Source organism: Salvia hispanica, chromosome 3, assembly GCF_029641045.1.
Source record: "Salvia hispanica isolate PSC_SH4W2 chromosome 3, Shi_PSC_v1, whole genome shotgun sequence".
In the NCBI taxonomy this organism is placed as follows: domain Eukaryota; kingdom Viridiplantae; phylum Streptophyta; class Magnoliopsida; order Lamiales; family Lamiaceae; genus Salvia; species Salvia hispanica.
This window is the reverse complement of record NC_142694.1, coordinates 52074778-52090098: the sequence shown is the minus strand read 5'-3', so window position 1 is coordinate 52090098 and position 15321 is coordinate 52074778. Positions and strand designations below refer to the sequence as shown.

At 35.7% G+C, this 15321-nt stretch overlaps 4 protein-coding genes across 4 annotated transcripts; 1 reads left to right on the top strand and 3 right to left on the bottom strand.

The window, feature by feature from the left end:
• Positions 1–3252: 3252 nt before the first annotated feature.
• On the top strand, positions 3253–3916 carry LOC125211244 (defensin J1-2-like). Its single transcript, XM_048110971.2, has 2 exons — positions 3253–3411; positions 3505–3916. Exons 1-2 carry the CDS (start codon positions 3348–3350, stop codon positions 3663–3665), a joined length of 225 nt encoding a protein of 74 aa, XP_047966928.1. The 5' UTR covers positions 3253–3347; the 3' UTR covers positions 3666–3916.
• A 1969-nt stretch (positions 3917–5885) lies between these two features.
• Positions 5886–8835, bottom strand: LOC125211245 (ABC transporter E family member 2-like). Its single transcript, XM_048110972.2, has 9 exons — positions 8595–8835; positions 8409–8526; positions 8246–8335; positions 7520–7827; positions 7240–7436; positions 6974–7155; positions 6620–6886; positions 6291–6536; positions 5886–6196 (listed from the first exon to the last, which is right to left on the bottom strand). Exons 1-9 carry the CDS (start codon positions 8672–8674, stop codon positions 6080–6082), a joined length of 1605 nt encoding a protein of 534 aa, XP_047966929.1. The 5' UTR covers positions 8675–8835; the 3' UTR covers positions 5886–6079.
• Positions 8836–10099: 1264 nt separating this feature from the next.
• On the bottom strand, positions 10100–11380 carry LOC125210333 (uncharacterized). Its single transcript, XM_089066694.1, has 2 exons — positions 10853–11380; positions 10100–10597 (listed from the first exon to the last, which is right to left on the bottom strand). Exons 1-2 carry the CDS (start codon positions 11378–11380, stop codon positions 10100–10102), a joined length of 1026 nt encoding a protein of 341 aa, XP_088922820.1.
• Positions 11381–11769: 389 nt separating this feature from the next.
• LOC125211233 (ABC transporter E family member 2-like) lies at positions 11770–14621 on the bottom strand. The gene is made up of 7 exons (XM_089069364.1): positions 13958–14621; positions 13513–13817; positions 13250–13436; positions 13001–13180; positions 12652–12921; positions 12127–12366; positions 11770–12036 (listed from the first exon to the last, which is right to left on the bottom strand). The coding sequence occupies exons 2-7, from the start codon at positions 13725–13727 to the stop codon at positions 11908–11910; spliced, it is 1221 nt and encodes a 406-aa protein (XP_088925490.1). The 5' UTR covers positions 13728–13817; positions 13958–14621; the 3' UTR covers positions 11770–11907.
• Positions 14622–15321: the final 700 nt, after the last annotated feature.

The window sequence follows — 15321 nt, the reverse complement described above, 5'->3', positions numbered from 1 at the left end:
TGAAGATAATTCGACAAGTGCAGCCGTCCTTTTCAGTTATATAGGTGTACAAAATAATGAATGGAAATTTATTATGAAACACAACAAAGAAACTAGTTAGGTGATGGATAATAAATTATTAAAGAAAATGATTAAATTCAACTTAGTCCGAACAACACAATTTTTGAGCTGACGACTAATTCGTTGACTTTTTGAATAAGTTTATCATTCCACTTTATAATGTCTAAGAGCAACTCCAAGGGAGAGGGTAAATGGAGAGGTAAAGAGAAATAACTACCATTTTTACCTCTTCTTCATAAAATTTCATGCTCCAAGGGAAAGGGTATTTGAGGAGGTATTATACCTTCTTTTATTTTGAGGAGGTATCTTTACCTCTTCTTGATAGAAAAGGTATAAAGTTAGTTATTTTATTTGCTTTTTGAATTTACCTTCTTTCCTTGGAGTCCATTACTTTTTAAGAAGGTATAATAACCTTTTTGAGGAGGTAAATGAGAAATATACCTTCTCAATATACCTTTCCCCCTTGGAGATGCTCTAACGCGGATTGTAAATAGATATTTTAAGGCACACACCTGTCCACGATTCATTATTATGACTATGCTTAATTGTTTATTGTTTTACTGAACTATCCTCCTAATTTACATGATTTAATCTGTAACAATTTTTTGTAATTTTATTCTAATATAGTAGTATTAATTCTATTGTAGTAGAATGATACAGTATAGTATAGCTTTTATCTTTTTTCAAAGCAAATCTTTAGAAAGGACCACGTGTAGAGTCATTATGTGCAATATTAATAATAGCAATAGTATTATCTTTTGAGTGAATTAGCAGAGCTTTTTCTGACGGGCCACGTCACAATTATTGCCACAAGGAATCTGCAATCATAAAATTGAAATACAAGATCATATTTTATACTATTACTAGTTGAAAACTTTTATATTGTACTCCCTCCGTCCCAAGGTATTAGACCAACTTTCCTTTTTGGGATGTCCCAACATATTAGACTCATTTCATTTTTTAGCAAAAAACATCTATCTTATTTTATTCTCCACCTACTTTTTTCTCTCTTCTCTCCCCTACTTTTTCCCTCTCTCATACTTTACTCTATCCACTTTAACTATTTAAATATCACTTCCTTAAATCATGTGCCCAAAAGAAGTGAGTCTAATACTCCGGGACGGAGGGAGTATAGTAATTCGATGTATTTCCCAGTCACGTTGTTGAAGTGCATATTTTGCCTGTCTGATGGATTATTTTAACAACGGTACTTTTGTTGCCATTTGAGGAATTTGTCTTCTTAATACTGTTAAATTCGAAGTCAGTTGCATGAATAATATGGTTGTATGTTGTTTGTTTTTATTTATTACTAGAATTTAGGCATAAAGAAGGTTGAGCAGAATAAAAACTTAAACCAAGTTCATTTAAAATACTACAGAAAAAAATAAATTAAAAAAGTGAGACCAGGTTGTAGCTAACAGCTTTTGCCGGCCCATTATTGTCGCTTGGACCCCCAGCAATCCTAATTCCTAATATGAATGTGGAGTATGGGCTTCTTTTTACTAATTATTTTTATTAACCGACTTGTATGGGTTGTGTATTTTTTTACAATTTAAGTGATTCTACTAAATTATAGGGGTCCAAAATTTACAAATGTCGAGATTGCAGAATCAAAATTAACTTTAAATATAACTCCATACATTCGGTTACTTGATAAACTATTTACAGTGGATAAAATCTATCTAATTAATTCGGCCCAGCAAGACATACTGTACCAACTAGTCGGCCCAAATGGATTATTAGAACCGGAAATATATTTTTAAGAAAGTACGTATGTTAATTGCAAAGACTGAAAAAAAAATGCAAAAATGAAAAAGTAAATGTATAAATGGTGTTCTAAGAGAAAATCAACCCCATTTTGGAATTAGAAGTGAAATTCTTATCAAGAACATATGATTGAAACTAAATATATTGTAGCGTTTGAGAAAACATTGATTAATATCCTTTTCCTTACTTTTTTTTACACACAATTAAACCATATATATATCAACTTCAAAACATTGTTTTTTTTTACTTTACTTCTACACGAATGAAGAAATAGTAAAAAAAAAAAAAGGTAGATGTAGACAAAGGAGATGTGATGGTGGTTTGATTATAATATAAATTTCTCAGGCATGCTTGCCTGAGAAATGTGTATTTATCTAGTTTATCTAACTTTTTTAAAGGTTCACCTACTTATATAGTTGTAAATTTGTTGCCGCTTCTTTACGGAATTGTATAAGATACTAGACGATAATATGTTACTACTTTATTTAATTTTTAGTTTTTAATGATCTTAAGCACTTTACGAAATATTTCAGAAATTCATGTATTAATAGAAACTAAACAACATATCATTATTGAATTGAAAAATAAGACTCATAACTAAAACGAAAGAAGATATATAAACCATGCCGAAAGGTACAAATTAAAGAATATATATACCCAAATCGCAATGTGAACATATGGTGCTTGTTTTCCTTTGCTTTAGCGCTTTTTAAAACCCCTATGCGCCTATGCTAAAACATTCATTAATTTATATATTTATATTTATGGTAATATGTAGTAGCATTCTAAATATATTTAGTAATCATTATTGTCCATTGTTGTGGACTGAACCACCTAATGATGTTTGGCCTTCCACTTCCAGGTGTTCATATTCGTCTTAATATATTTTCTTTCATCTTACAAAAAAGTAAAAGTAATAAAAGGTGATATTTTACCTGTATCTTTTTTAGCTTGGAAATGTTCAGTAAAGATAAATTGACCACTACCTGCAACATTAAATCATGCATGACTAAAAAGTGGGATTTGGCAAAAAAATATATTGATTTTCAAATTTACCATGTAGAACCTGCTAGACATTGCTTAAAGCCAAAAGTGGAACCAAGAAAAAGAAGAAATAAAAAGCTAATTAAATGTGCATGTAAGTGGGGAGCCACAAATATTTCATACTTTGCTAAAGAAAGTAAATTTGGCCAAATACACCTAATTGCAAATATATTAAAAAAAAATTAAAGTGAGTCTCATAGCTGTGTTAAGCAAACAAAGTGAGAAAAATGCTCGTGGTTATGAGTAGTCATGACTCATTTTTTATATATCTACACCTTTCTTTTTCTTTTCAATCCCTATTGAATTTTTAAAAATGATATCCAATGACACGTAGTATGAACTTGTCGAAAGTACAAAATACACAATCAAAACTATGAGCTTTAGTTAGTTTAGCAATAATATTGGGCTATATCCTATATATAGACATCACTACCTGCTCTTTCTTGCACATATCAAACACATACATCTGTGAGAAAATGAGCAGCTTTTTGAGGTTGTTTGCTACTGCTCTTCTAGTGATGATGCTTCTGTTCTCCACTGGTACATTTCTATTCATTCTACTTTAACAAATTTATTTTGTGGTTATTCTAACTATAGTTAATTTTGTACTATTTACAAAAATTGAAATAATAGGAATGGTGGCTGAGGCAAGGACGTGCGAGTCGAAGAGCCACCGATTCAAGGGAATCTGCGTGAGAAAAGCCAATTGTGCGGCGGTGTGCCAGACAGAGGGTTTCCACGGCGGCCACTGCCGGGGCATCCGCCGCCGCTGCTACTGCACCAAACACTGTTAAGTGTTACCTAAAATTTTAAATTAGTGACTGTTTACTACTACAACGTATGAGTGTAGCAGTCTGTCAAGGATATATGGTGTTTTGATGCTTTTGCGTGTGATTGAAAATAAGAGAACTTCTCATCTGTTTCTAAGGAGGAGTTTTAATTTCTTTTCGTGGCTTTCCGTTTTATGTAATCTTTTGCGTTTTGAGTATGCATGAACTACTTCATTTCAAATTATAATATGGCAAGCTATTTTGTTGGAGCTTTATTGCACTTGTATTAAGAAATATATTGATCGAAAATTACTCATCATGAATATATTGGTTTTAAGTTATAGGAAACAAATAACTGAATATGCATAGTTAATGAAAGAGTGATCCTCATGTCTATCTTTGAGGAATAATAAAAGATTAAGCTTAAATACATTGGGAAATAGAAATGCTAGTATATGAGAGGTTTGCAAGTGAGTGTAGAGATAGAATCCACTAGAATAACTTCTCAATATTATCAGTGTCATTTATAAGCTTGTGCAGTGTTTGGAATCGATAAAATAACTTCTCCAAAACACACATGCTACAATACTTAGTCATGCTTTCCAACATTAACTACTCAAGGGAGCATATAGCTGCAACTTAGTCATCCATATAATAGTAAGATCCAAAGGACTTGTGCTACTCATCTTCGGTCGACTCGACTTTGTTAATTCTAGGGAGGAAATTTGTGGGGTCCCTTCTAATTGTGATATCCAGGTGCTACAATATCAAAAAAATGGCTTAATTACTACTGATTAACCATACAATTATGGAAGAATTTTTCAGAAAATAACAATTGTTGACAAAAAATAGAATAGGACAGATTAATTAAGTAGCAGGTGGTCGGGCTATTATTGCATTTGCATTTAATAGTATCACCTACTAAGGCAAGAAAAAATTCCATCAGCATTATTTTGTCAATAAAAGAAGATTAAAAACTTAATATTTAAGATAAGCTAATGATACAATTGTAGGTGAATTAATATAATTTCAAATACAAGTTATGATCTCTAGACCAAATCTTTTAATACACAAAAAAAAAGAATTTAGAGATGCTAAACTTGAATATGATATTAAACTCAACTATAGAAGTTGGCATGATCTAGTTAAGCATCCACCAATCAGAAGAACCTCAGCAATATGTATTGAAGGAATGTGATATCAAAGCCATGCCATCTATAGCTGAAAAGACAAAATATAATGATAAGAAATGCAAGAATAAGTTAGAAATAAGAAGCAAAATTATGAAAGAACATGAGCTACCACCTTAAAATTATCTACAACAATACGGGCGAAGTAATTTTGCAGCTCAGTTCCTTTAAAATGATCCAAAATTTCTTGCCAATCGGGAGGATTCTGCCGAAAAAAATGTAAATATCAAGGAACATTTTAGGTTGAAAATTTGAATAGGTAAAGAAAGTTCCATCAAAGCGTCCCAAGTTAGGTTTTAACAATCCAGACAAAAGTTGAAGTGCAGTAGATTATCCAATGCCATTACTTCCCATGAGGCCCATAACTTGGCCAGGTTTAGGTACAGGTAAAGTGTGAAAATGTTGGACTAAGTTAATTAGAAAGCAAGCAAGTTGCCTATGCCTATGAAACTGCGCTTCAACAAACAAACCTTAGCAATTTAAAGGAGTTAGGGTCATAGCGATGAATTGTATCATTGGCTTTGGCGATACGCCGCCGTTTCGGATCCGACATCTCTCTCTATTCAACAAGATTTAAACTCAAACCAATATCAACAAAAACCCTAACCCTAATTCAACGGTATTCTGCCACAAGATAGATGCATATAAAGGATTGTTTTGTTTGTATTTTAATAAAAACAGTTGGTTCTTTTGTTTATTATTTTAATTGGCTACACAACATAACACGTTAATTACCCTCTTAGATTTCATTAATTTGTTACATTAGTAGTAGTAATTTTATTCTTCTGAAAAAAACATGCATCGTATGCAATCTTTTATGACCAAATAATACTTGGGATCAAACATGCCAAATTCCAACTTTTCAAAATTTCATTACTTTTTACAAATCTTCTTTTTTTCTATTTTCTTTATTGCTCATAAGTAAATTATTTTATTAGTATTGATTTTATTCAACAAAAAATTATTTTTTATTTATTTATATTTTTAAGTTAATTTTTTTCAAGGATTTTTCACATATTCTGTGTTTTTAAAATTTTATTTAATAAAGTCTGAATAAGCATATAGTTAAGTTTACTTAAAGATAAAGAAATAGTATGACTTATACACCACTCTGTTGACATCAAGGTGCTCAAAACTCAAAAGCATTCAAATATTAACTACAAACCATCAACTAAACATGCATAGCACCATTCTGTTGACATCCAGGTGCTCCAAAATGTGGTAACCAGGAAGCATATTGCTGCAAAGTTAGTCATCCATATAATAGTGAGACTCCCGATCCCGATCCTCGATCGACTCAAATCTGTTGACGATTCTAGGCAGAAAATTTGTGGGGTCCTTTCTGAGTGTGATCATATCCAGGTGCTACAACATAAAAAAAATGGCTTAATTAGTAGTACTGATTAACCATACAATTATGGAAGAATTTTTCAAAAATCATAGATGTGATGTGGCTTACAGATAAGAAGCGGTTCATTCCAGTCAATACTGATTGAGGTGGATTGGCAACGCAATCAACGGACGGATTCCCCTCAAACACCATCACCCTATCAGCAAGGTATGTTGCCATGGTGAAATCATGCTCCACAACAAGTGCAGTCTTCTTCACTCGATGTATGAATTTCTTTATGATTTTCGAAACAATGATGCTCTGCTCCAAGTCTAGATATGTGCTTGGTTCATCTATCAAATATATATCAGCTGGCTGCACCCCACAACAAAACAAATCAAGTGTAAATGATAAGCAGAATAGCACAGATCACACAGAATATTCACTAGAGACCTCACCTTTCCAAGACAAACAATGAGTGAAACCCTCTGAAATTCTTCAAGACAGAGATTCGGAAGCTTTTTATCAATAAAGTTTTTATATAACAGAGGCTTCATCACATCACGTACAAACTGAGGATCCTTGTATGAGTCACGAATGTTTGAAAGGAAAAACCTTCTCACAGTATGCTCAGAAACAATACCGACATTCTGTCGCTTGAAAGAGACATTGAACTTGGGAATTTCCACATCACATTCTACTGTACGAGGCTCAAAAATGCCAGCCTAACATTTGGAAGGACAACATCGTTGATTCAGCATAAATTAACATGTTTCTTAAAACTACACAAACTATATATACTACAAATGTACCAGTATCCGTAGGAAGGTTGTCTTTCCTGTTCCATTTTCTCCGAGCAGCACAATAATTCCTGAATCACTGAATTCACCCTCCATAACCTTGAGCTTGAATTTTCTTCCCTGAGTGACCGTCACGCTTGGATACTTGTGCCTTGCACCTGTTTCAATTTGCTCACCACTTACACGTTGAATCTCTTCAGAGTTCAGCCTGCAACATTTTTATGGAATTGGCATCTCAGTTGCCCAAATATTACATGTTAGCAGCAATTAAATAAGACTAACCTTAAATTTAAGAGATTTATGTCTAAACTTATACTTTCCGGGCACAAATCCAGCAAGGAAAATATCAATTCCTTCTTTGAAAGAGTATGGAAGAGTAACTGCCCCACTTATACCAGGTTTCCCAAAACAGCAGCATATGAAGTCCGACAAATATTCAAGCATAACAAGGTCATGCTCTACCACAATCACATAGCTGAAAACAAAGATGATGAGTCACAAATAACGTGTAAATTTTTCGTACTTGGAATGTTAACAGAAAAAATGAACATCACTGACTTATTTGGTCGAACCAAGGATCTGATAACTTGGGCAGCTTTTAATCTTTGTTTAATATCAAGACAAGTTGACGGCTCATCAAATAAATAGATATCTGCATTATGTACAGCAGCATATGCTATTGCAACCCTCTGAAGTTCTCCAGTAGATAAAATTCCCAACTTACGGTCCATAATATGAATCAATCCAAGGTCAACCGCAAGTTGTTGCTTCATATCTCTCGCATCTGCCTGAGATAGAATTTCCCCAACGGTGGCTATATAATAATCTCTAAGGAGATTGTTGAGGCACTGAGGCTTAGTGATTACCTGAGAATAAATGCATCACAAAGAGATGTAACATGAACAATTGTTGACAGAAAAATAGAATAGGACAGATTAATTAAGTAGCAGGTGGTCGGGCTATTATCGCATTTATAAATTACGTATAGTAGATGAATATATAATTTCAAACAGTACAAGCTTATGATATCTACACCAAATCTTTTAACACCAATAAAAAGAATTTAGAGATGTTAAACTTGAATATGATATTAAACTCAACTATAGAAGTTGGCATGATCTAAACATCCAACAGTCAGAAGAACCTCAGCAATATGTATTGCTTGTATAATAGTTATATTGAAGGAATGTGATATCAAAGCCATGCAATCTATAGCTGAAATCAAGACAAAATATAATGATAAGAATTAAGAAGCAAAATTATGAAAGAAACATGAGCTAGCACCTTTAGATTATCCACAACAATACGGGTGAAGTAATTTTTCATCTTAGTTCCTTTAAAATGATCCAAAATTTCTTGCCAGTCGGGAGGATTCTGCCAAAAAATATAGAGAGGATGAAAATGTGAAGGAACATTTTAGGCAATTTTGAATAGGAAAAGAAGTTACTTCAAAGCGTCCCAAATTAGGTTTCAACAAGCCAGACAAAATTTGAAGTGCAGTAGATTTCCCAATGCCATTACTTCCCACGAGGCCCATAACTTGGCCACGTTTAGGTACAGGTAAACTGTGAAAATGTTGGATAAATTAGAAAGTGAGTGAGTTGCCAATGAAATTGCGCTTCAACGAACAAACCATAGCAATTTAAAGGAGTTAGGGCCATAGCAATGGACTGTATCGCCGAAGCCAAGTCGCGGCCGTTTCCGATCCGACATCTCTCTCAATTCAACACGATTTAAACTCGAATCAATTTTAACAAAAAACCGTAAACCCTGATTCAACTGGATCCATATTATTCTGCCACAAGATGCATTCACCGATGTTGCTTGCGTGTATATATTGTCTGATTGTGCACACGTGGCATAGGAAGAAGTAGGAGAGACAGGGAGGGCGGCGCTAGGGAGAATAAAAAACCAAGGATTGTTTTTCCTTTTTGTTTTGTTCTTTATTTCACTCAACATGCGACAACATCTCCTAATTCACTAATAAAAAATAGTAGTGACAAAGGGACACTCTTTGAGAATAAGAATAATACTTTAATTTCTACTCCTCTGATAATATCTGTTTCTTTTTATTTTTCTTTCACTTCTATTTATTCTTATTACAGAAGTATTCCTGTTTATTATCGTTGTATAGTGACTATATGTTCACTTGTCACAAAATGACCAAACTCTATTATTACACAATATTAATTTAACTTTCTTTTTACTTTATTTTTTAAGAAAATGGCTGAGCTTATAATTTAGTTTTCTATTTTTTATATTTTCTAACTAATATGAATATCAAACTATATTTGTTAAAGAGGCAACAAATAGTGAAGAATATAGTCTTGGATATTAAACCGTAATTTTTGAATTTACAAACTTAAGTTTAAAGATACACTAATACCTGCAAATTTTATTTTCTTATATTAGTATCACATGCTAGAGAAAATGTAGTAATTAAAATATAAAATACGTATTTTATACTCGTACAAAATGGTGAAAAAGAAATCACAATATTATTATGAAAGAAAAAGTAAAAATTCAAACAAGCTTAATCGATAAAGTAAAAAGATAGTAAACTACTTCTTTTTCTTCATTTCTATTCCCATTCTTTGTAAAAGTGAGTCTAAAACAGATCAAAGTACGGAGTATAAGGGACCAGAATTGCGGTCTTGTTTGCTTCTTTTTTCCTTTGTCTTGATTTCTGAGAGCTATTGTGCATTTTAAATACCATTTTGTAGCTAGCTTAAGGAATAATAAAAGATTAAGCTTAAATGCATAGGGAAATAGCAATGCCTGTTTATGACTTACGAGAGATTTGTGAGTAATTGGAGAGAAGGAATCCATTAGGGCATCCACAATGGTGGCCCTTTTGGGCATGCCCAAGCCACCATTTCTTGGGCATGCCCAACAAACTTGGCCCTTGCCCTCAAAACTTGGCCACCACAATGGTGGCCCTCCGGACTACCAATTAAAATTATTTTCTTAACTTTTTTGATATATTTTAATTTAGCTAGAATAAAAATTATTTGCATATAATCATAGAAATAATTAAACTAAACAAAACTATAACAAACTTTTCGTTGTATTATAATAAAAGGGAAAATTACACAACGAAAATTTTCGATACAACGCGAACAATAAAGAGAACCCCTATCACGCTGCGCCCTCTCCTCTACGGTTCCAGACCTCTTCAACCAAATCAGCCTGCAGTGTTGAATGTGATATTTCACTCTGCATATTGGTGAAGCGCTGAATTAAGTATTCATTACTGCGTGGTACACCCATCTGCAGAGGAGGGGTTGCAATACCGTGACTTGTGCTAGCACCATCTTCCGGTGCCCAACGCTCTGCACTAAAGTCTTCGTCTTCTATTATCATATTGTGCAGTATGATACACGCAGTCATGATGTCCGCGACATCATCTTCGTGCCATTGTCGAACCGGACACCGTAAAATGACCCATCGCGATTGGAGGACTCCGAAAGCCCGCTCAACATCCTTCCTAGCACCCTCTTGTTTTTTTGCAAAATAGGTCTGCTTCGGCCCAACAGGTTGTCGGATCGTCTTGACAAACACGGGCCAGCATGGGTATATTCCATCGGCCAAATAGTATGCCCTGTTGTACTGCGTGCCATTGGCCACGAAGCTGATCTGCGGACCCTCACCCCGGGACTCGTCATTGAAGAGATGCGATGATTGTAGAACGTTGATGTCGTTGTTCGACCCAGCGACACCAAAATACGCATGCCAGATTCGCAAGCGGTAGTCAGCAACGGCTTCAAGAATCATCGTGGGATGTCGCCCTTTGAAACCAGAAGTGAACTGCCCCTTCCAAGCCACCGGGCAGTTCTTCCACTCCCAGTGCATGCAATCGATGCTGCCCATCATGCCCGGAAAATGATGCACTGTCCCGTGCGTATTTATCAGTCTCTGGCATTCCTCGGCCGTCGGTTTTCGTAGGTACTCCCCTTTGAAGAGTTCTTTGATACCCTTGCAAAACTGCCTCAGCGTCTTGAGGGCAGTCGTTTCGCCCATCTGTAGATATTCGTCGAACATGTCAGCAGGCCCGGCATAGGCAAGCTGATATGTCGACAATCCGGGTCGACCGGTGGCATCACTCCGCAAGGTGAAGCACCTGTATCGCTGAGACAAACAATCCGCAATGTGGTTGAAGAGTCGTTGCGACATTCTGAATCGCTGACGAAAAATCTCCGGCGGATAACGGGGGTTGTCGCCGAAGTAGTCTTCCATCAACCGCTGGTCGGCTCCGACATGGTCACGGTTGATAAACCGGCGACGGTATCTTGGCCGAGGGATGGCCGCCGCCGCCGCCAAAGCCGCCTCCTCCTCGTCGGCTTCATCTTGCACCGCTGCAACGAGTTCTTCGAACTCCTCATCGACCAAGCGCTGAAAATTTTCATCGTCGGAATCCATGTTTTGAATCTTAAATTGAAATCAAGTGGAAAGTGTAGAGTTTGGTTTGGGGTAAAAAAATTGGGGGAGAATGGATGAATATATTAAAAATTTTGAAAAAAAAAAAAAAAAAAATTTAATTTCGGTGGGCAGGGCCGCGGCCCTCGGCCCTTGCAGTGGCGGGCCGAGCCGCCTGCCCAAGAGCCTCGGCCTGGCCGAGCGCTCGACTCTCTCTCGTCCACCCTCCCGAGCCGCGGGCATGGCTCGCCTCAGTAGTGGGGGGCCGCGGGCTGCCCAAGCCCGGGCCGAGAGCCGCGGCTCCCCAACTGTGGATGCTCTTAGAATAAACTCTCATTTTTATCATCATGTCATTTATAAGCTACTAAATCATTCAACCAAACATGCACATCACAAAGGCAGCAACACTCAGTTGACATCAATCATTCGAATATTAACTACAAACCCTTCAACCAAACATACACGCCTCAGAGGCAGCACCATTTTGTTGACATCCAGGTGCGCGAAAATGAGGAGCATATTGCTGCAAGTTAGTCATCCATATAATAGTGCGATACAGCGGAGTTTTGATCCTGATCCTCAATCGACTCGATTTTGTCAACGATTCTAGGCAGCGAATTTGTGGCCGGGTCCCTTCTGAGTGTGATCATATCCAGGTGCTACAATATCAAGAAATATGGCTTACTACTGATTAACCATACCATTATGGAAGAATTTTTTTCAAAAATTATAGATGTGATGTGGCTTACAGATAAGAAGAGATTCATTCCAGTCAATAGTGATTGAGGTGGATTGGCAACGCAATCAATGGATGGCTTCCCCTCGAACACCATATCAGCAAGGTATGTTGCCATGGTGAAATCATGCTCCACAACAAATGCAGTCTTCTTAGTATGACGCATGAAATTCTTTATGGCCTTTGAAACAACAATACGCTGCTCCGAGTCTAGATATGTGCTTGGTTCATCTATCAAATACACATCAGCTGGCTACACCCATACCAAAAGAAATTAAATGTAAATGATATGCAAAACACCAAAAAATTTTAACACTGAATATATTTGAAGGGAAACCAACAAATTATGAATGTGTCCTACCATTTTACCATTATTTATTCATCCAACGAACAACATATGCGCAATGCACAATAAGCATGAGAAAAAAGAAAAGTTGAAGCCAGGTGCCAAAAAAACAGAACATATAAATTGATGATAATGAACAAATATAGGTCTTGAAGTAATATAGAACATGAATAAGGATAACAAGTACCTCACCTTTCCAAGACAAAGAGTGAGAACAACCTTCTGTAATTCCCCACCAGAAAGATCCACATACTCTTTATCCAGAATATTTTCAAGCAACAGAGACTTGAACACATCGGATACAAAATGAGGACACCTGAACAGATCACGAATATGCCAATTCAACCTCGCTCTCACAGTACAATCATATGCTTTAAAGACATTCTGTTCCTTGTAAGAGACATTGAACTTGGGAATTTCCACATCAGATCCTTCTACCGAATCAGGCTTCGAAAGACCAGCCTTACATTGAGAAAGACAGCAGTTTCAGCATATATCAACATGTTTTTTAAAAGTGGAACTGACTATAGAACAAATGTACCAGCATCTGTAGGAAGGTTGTCTTTCCTGTCCCATTTTCGCCAAGTAGCGCAATAATTTCAGAATCAGTGTATTCACCCTCCACGACCTTGAGCCTGAAGTTTCCATCAGTCTTAGTCATGCTTGGATACTTGTGTCTTGCACATGTTTGAGCACTTTCTTGTGGAGTATCTGCAACTAGCTGCAAGGAGAGCTACATTTTATCTCAGTTGCCCAAATATGCAAATACTAGCAATACATTATGACTTACCTTAAGAGGTTCATCTCTAAACTGATTTTCAGTTGACACAAATCCAGTCAGGAAAACATTAATTCCTTCTCTGACAGAAAATGGAAGAGTAACAAGCCCATATACACCACGTCTCCCATAAAAGCAGCATATCTGGTCCGATAAATAATCAAGCAGACTAAGATCATGCTCTACCACAATCACATAGCTGAAAACAAAGATGATAATAGGTAATAAATAACCGTGTAAAAATTTAGTTAACAATAAAAATGAACATCACTGACTTATCAGGTCGAAGCAAGGATTTGACAATTTGAGCAACTTTTAGTCTTTGTTTAACATCCAGATAAGTTGATGGCTCATCAAATATATAGATTTCTGCCTCCCGTAGAGCATTATAAGCTATTGTAAACCTCTGAAGCTCTCCACCAGATAAATCTCCCACATTACGGTCCATAAGCTGAATCAAATCAAGGTCAGCAGCAAGTTCTTGTTTCATATATCCCACATCTACTGAAGAAAGAACTTGCCCAACGTTGCTTTGAACAACTTTAGGGACGTTATCGACACCCTGGACCTTGAAGTTTACCTGAGAATAAAGGCATCGCAAATATGATCTTTTAATCGTTATTTTGAAGCAATGAGATATCAAAGACATGGAACTTGGTGGTTCACCAACATTGAAAATTATAAGAATTGCAAGAATGAGTAAAAATTAAGAAGCTACACCTTAAATTAATCTTCAACAACACGGGTGAAGTAACTATGCAGCTCAGTTCCTTTAAAATGATCCAAAATTTCTTGCCAATCAGGTGGATTCTGTAAAAGAAAATTGAAGGAGCATGTTGAGGAAGGAAGGATCCCTGTATAGAAGAAGGAAGGGTAAGTACATTATAACGTCCCAAGTTAGGTTTGAGCTTCCCAGACAAAATTTTAATTGCAGTAGATTTCCCAATGCCATTATTTCCCACGAGGCCTAGAACTTGGCCAGGTCTGGGTACAGGTAAACTGTGGAAATAAATGTTCAGAAAGATAGAAAGAAGCAAAGTAGGGTATGAAACTACACTTGAACAAACAAACCTATGCAATTTAAAGTAGTTAGGGCCATAGTGATGGACTGTATCATTGCTGGGGGCGATACGTGGCCGTTTCTGATCCGACATATATCTCTATATATTCAACAAGATTAAACTCAAATCAATATCAATATAAAGAAAAAACGTAACCCTAATTCAACGAGAGAATTCAGAAGAGATTAAACTTGAAATCAAGATCCAGAAAAACCGTAACCCTAGTTGAAGAGGCTTCTAACGAGATTTAAACTTGAATCAAATCAAGAAAAACTATAGCTCTAATTCAACTGGTTTCTGATGAGAAAGTAGCCCTATTTATTTTCGTGGCTTTCCGTTTTATGTAATCTTTTGGAGCTTTTAAGTTATGAGTATGCATAGGGGTTGATTAGATTTTGATCTGGACGGTTGGAATTGTTTAAACACGAGTTGCATCATTCCATTAGCATTCAATTGTATTCAATATAAAATAAATTGGACAAAACACAAATACTACTAATTAAGTCAACTTTGCGATTTTTAGGGAATTAAATATGACGTAAGACGTTCTCATTCCATTAGCTTTCAATTGCATCCCGAAACCGAAACCCTAGTTTGTTTTCTTTCTCATTTGACACTATTTCGAATATGATTCAGAGATGACTGTGTTTTCGAAGCGAGTATCAGAGTGGCCGTATTTTTCTGAGTACAATATATGAGTACTACTTTTCTTTATAATATGCAAGTTTTTTTATGCAAACAGTTTGCATCTCCTTGTGATGCATAATTTAGATGTTGTGATGCGAAATATATATATTCGTGATGCAAGGAACTAATATCATGCTGACCGAAAATTAGGGAAAAAGAAACTTACCTTATGAAAAAAAATGATTAATGGCGTGATTATAGGAAATATTGTAGTATACTGTATATATATATAACCGATGTAATTTAAATTAATAATAATGTGAATTTGTCTTTGATGCAAACTTATTCTGTAGTAATTGATACAAAAGTATGTGTTCAGAATGCAAATTGTGTAAT

Bases quoted from the DNA above. Each gene is read 5' to 3' on its own strand.
- LOC125211244 (XM_048110971.2), top strand. From the start codon at position 3,348: ATGAGCAGCTTTTTGAGGTTGTTTGCTACTGCTCTTCTAGTGATGATG. The intron at 3,412-3,504 runs GTACATTTCTAT...TTGAAATAATAG, and splicing joins GATGCTTCTGTTCTCCACTG to GAATGGTGGCTGAGGCAAGG.
- LOC125211245 (XM_048110972.2), bottom strand. From the start codon at position 8,674: ATGTCGGATCGGAAACGGCCGCGACTTGGCTTCGGCGATACAGTCCAT. The intron at 7,828-8,245 runs GTGCTAGCTCAT...ATTTATTCTCAG, and splicing joins TTGTTGTGGATAATCTAAAG to GTAATCACTAAGCCTCAGTG. The intron at 7,437-7,519 runs GTCAGTGATGTT...CTTTGTTTTCAG, and splicing joins TCCTTGGTTCGACCAAATAA to CTATGTGATTGTGGTAGAGC.
- LOC125210333 (XM_089066694.1), bottom strand. From the start codon at position 11,380: ATGGATTCCGACGATGAAAATTTTCAGCGCTTGGTCGATGAGGAGTTC. The intron at 10,598-10,852 runs GTGCATCATTTT...GAGGGTCCGCAG, and splicing joins TGATAAATACGCACGGGACA to ATCAGCTTCGTGGCCAATGG.
- LOC125211233 (XM_089069364.1), bottom strand. From the start codon at position 13,727: ATGAAACAAGAACTTGCTGCTGACCTTGATTTGATTCAGCTTATGGAC. The intron at 13,181-13,249 runs GTAAGTCATAAT...CTCTCCTTGCAG, and splicing joins TTAGAGATGAACCTCTTAAG to CTAGTTGCAGATACTCCACA. The intron at 12,922-13,000 runs GTACATTTGTTC...TCTCAATGTAAG, and splicing joins CAACCTTCCTACAGATGCTG to GCTGGTCTTTCGAAGCCTGA.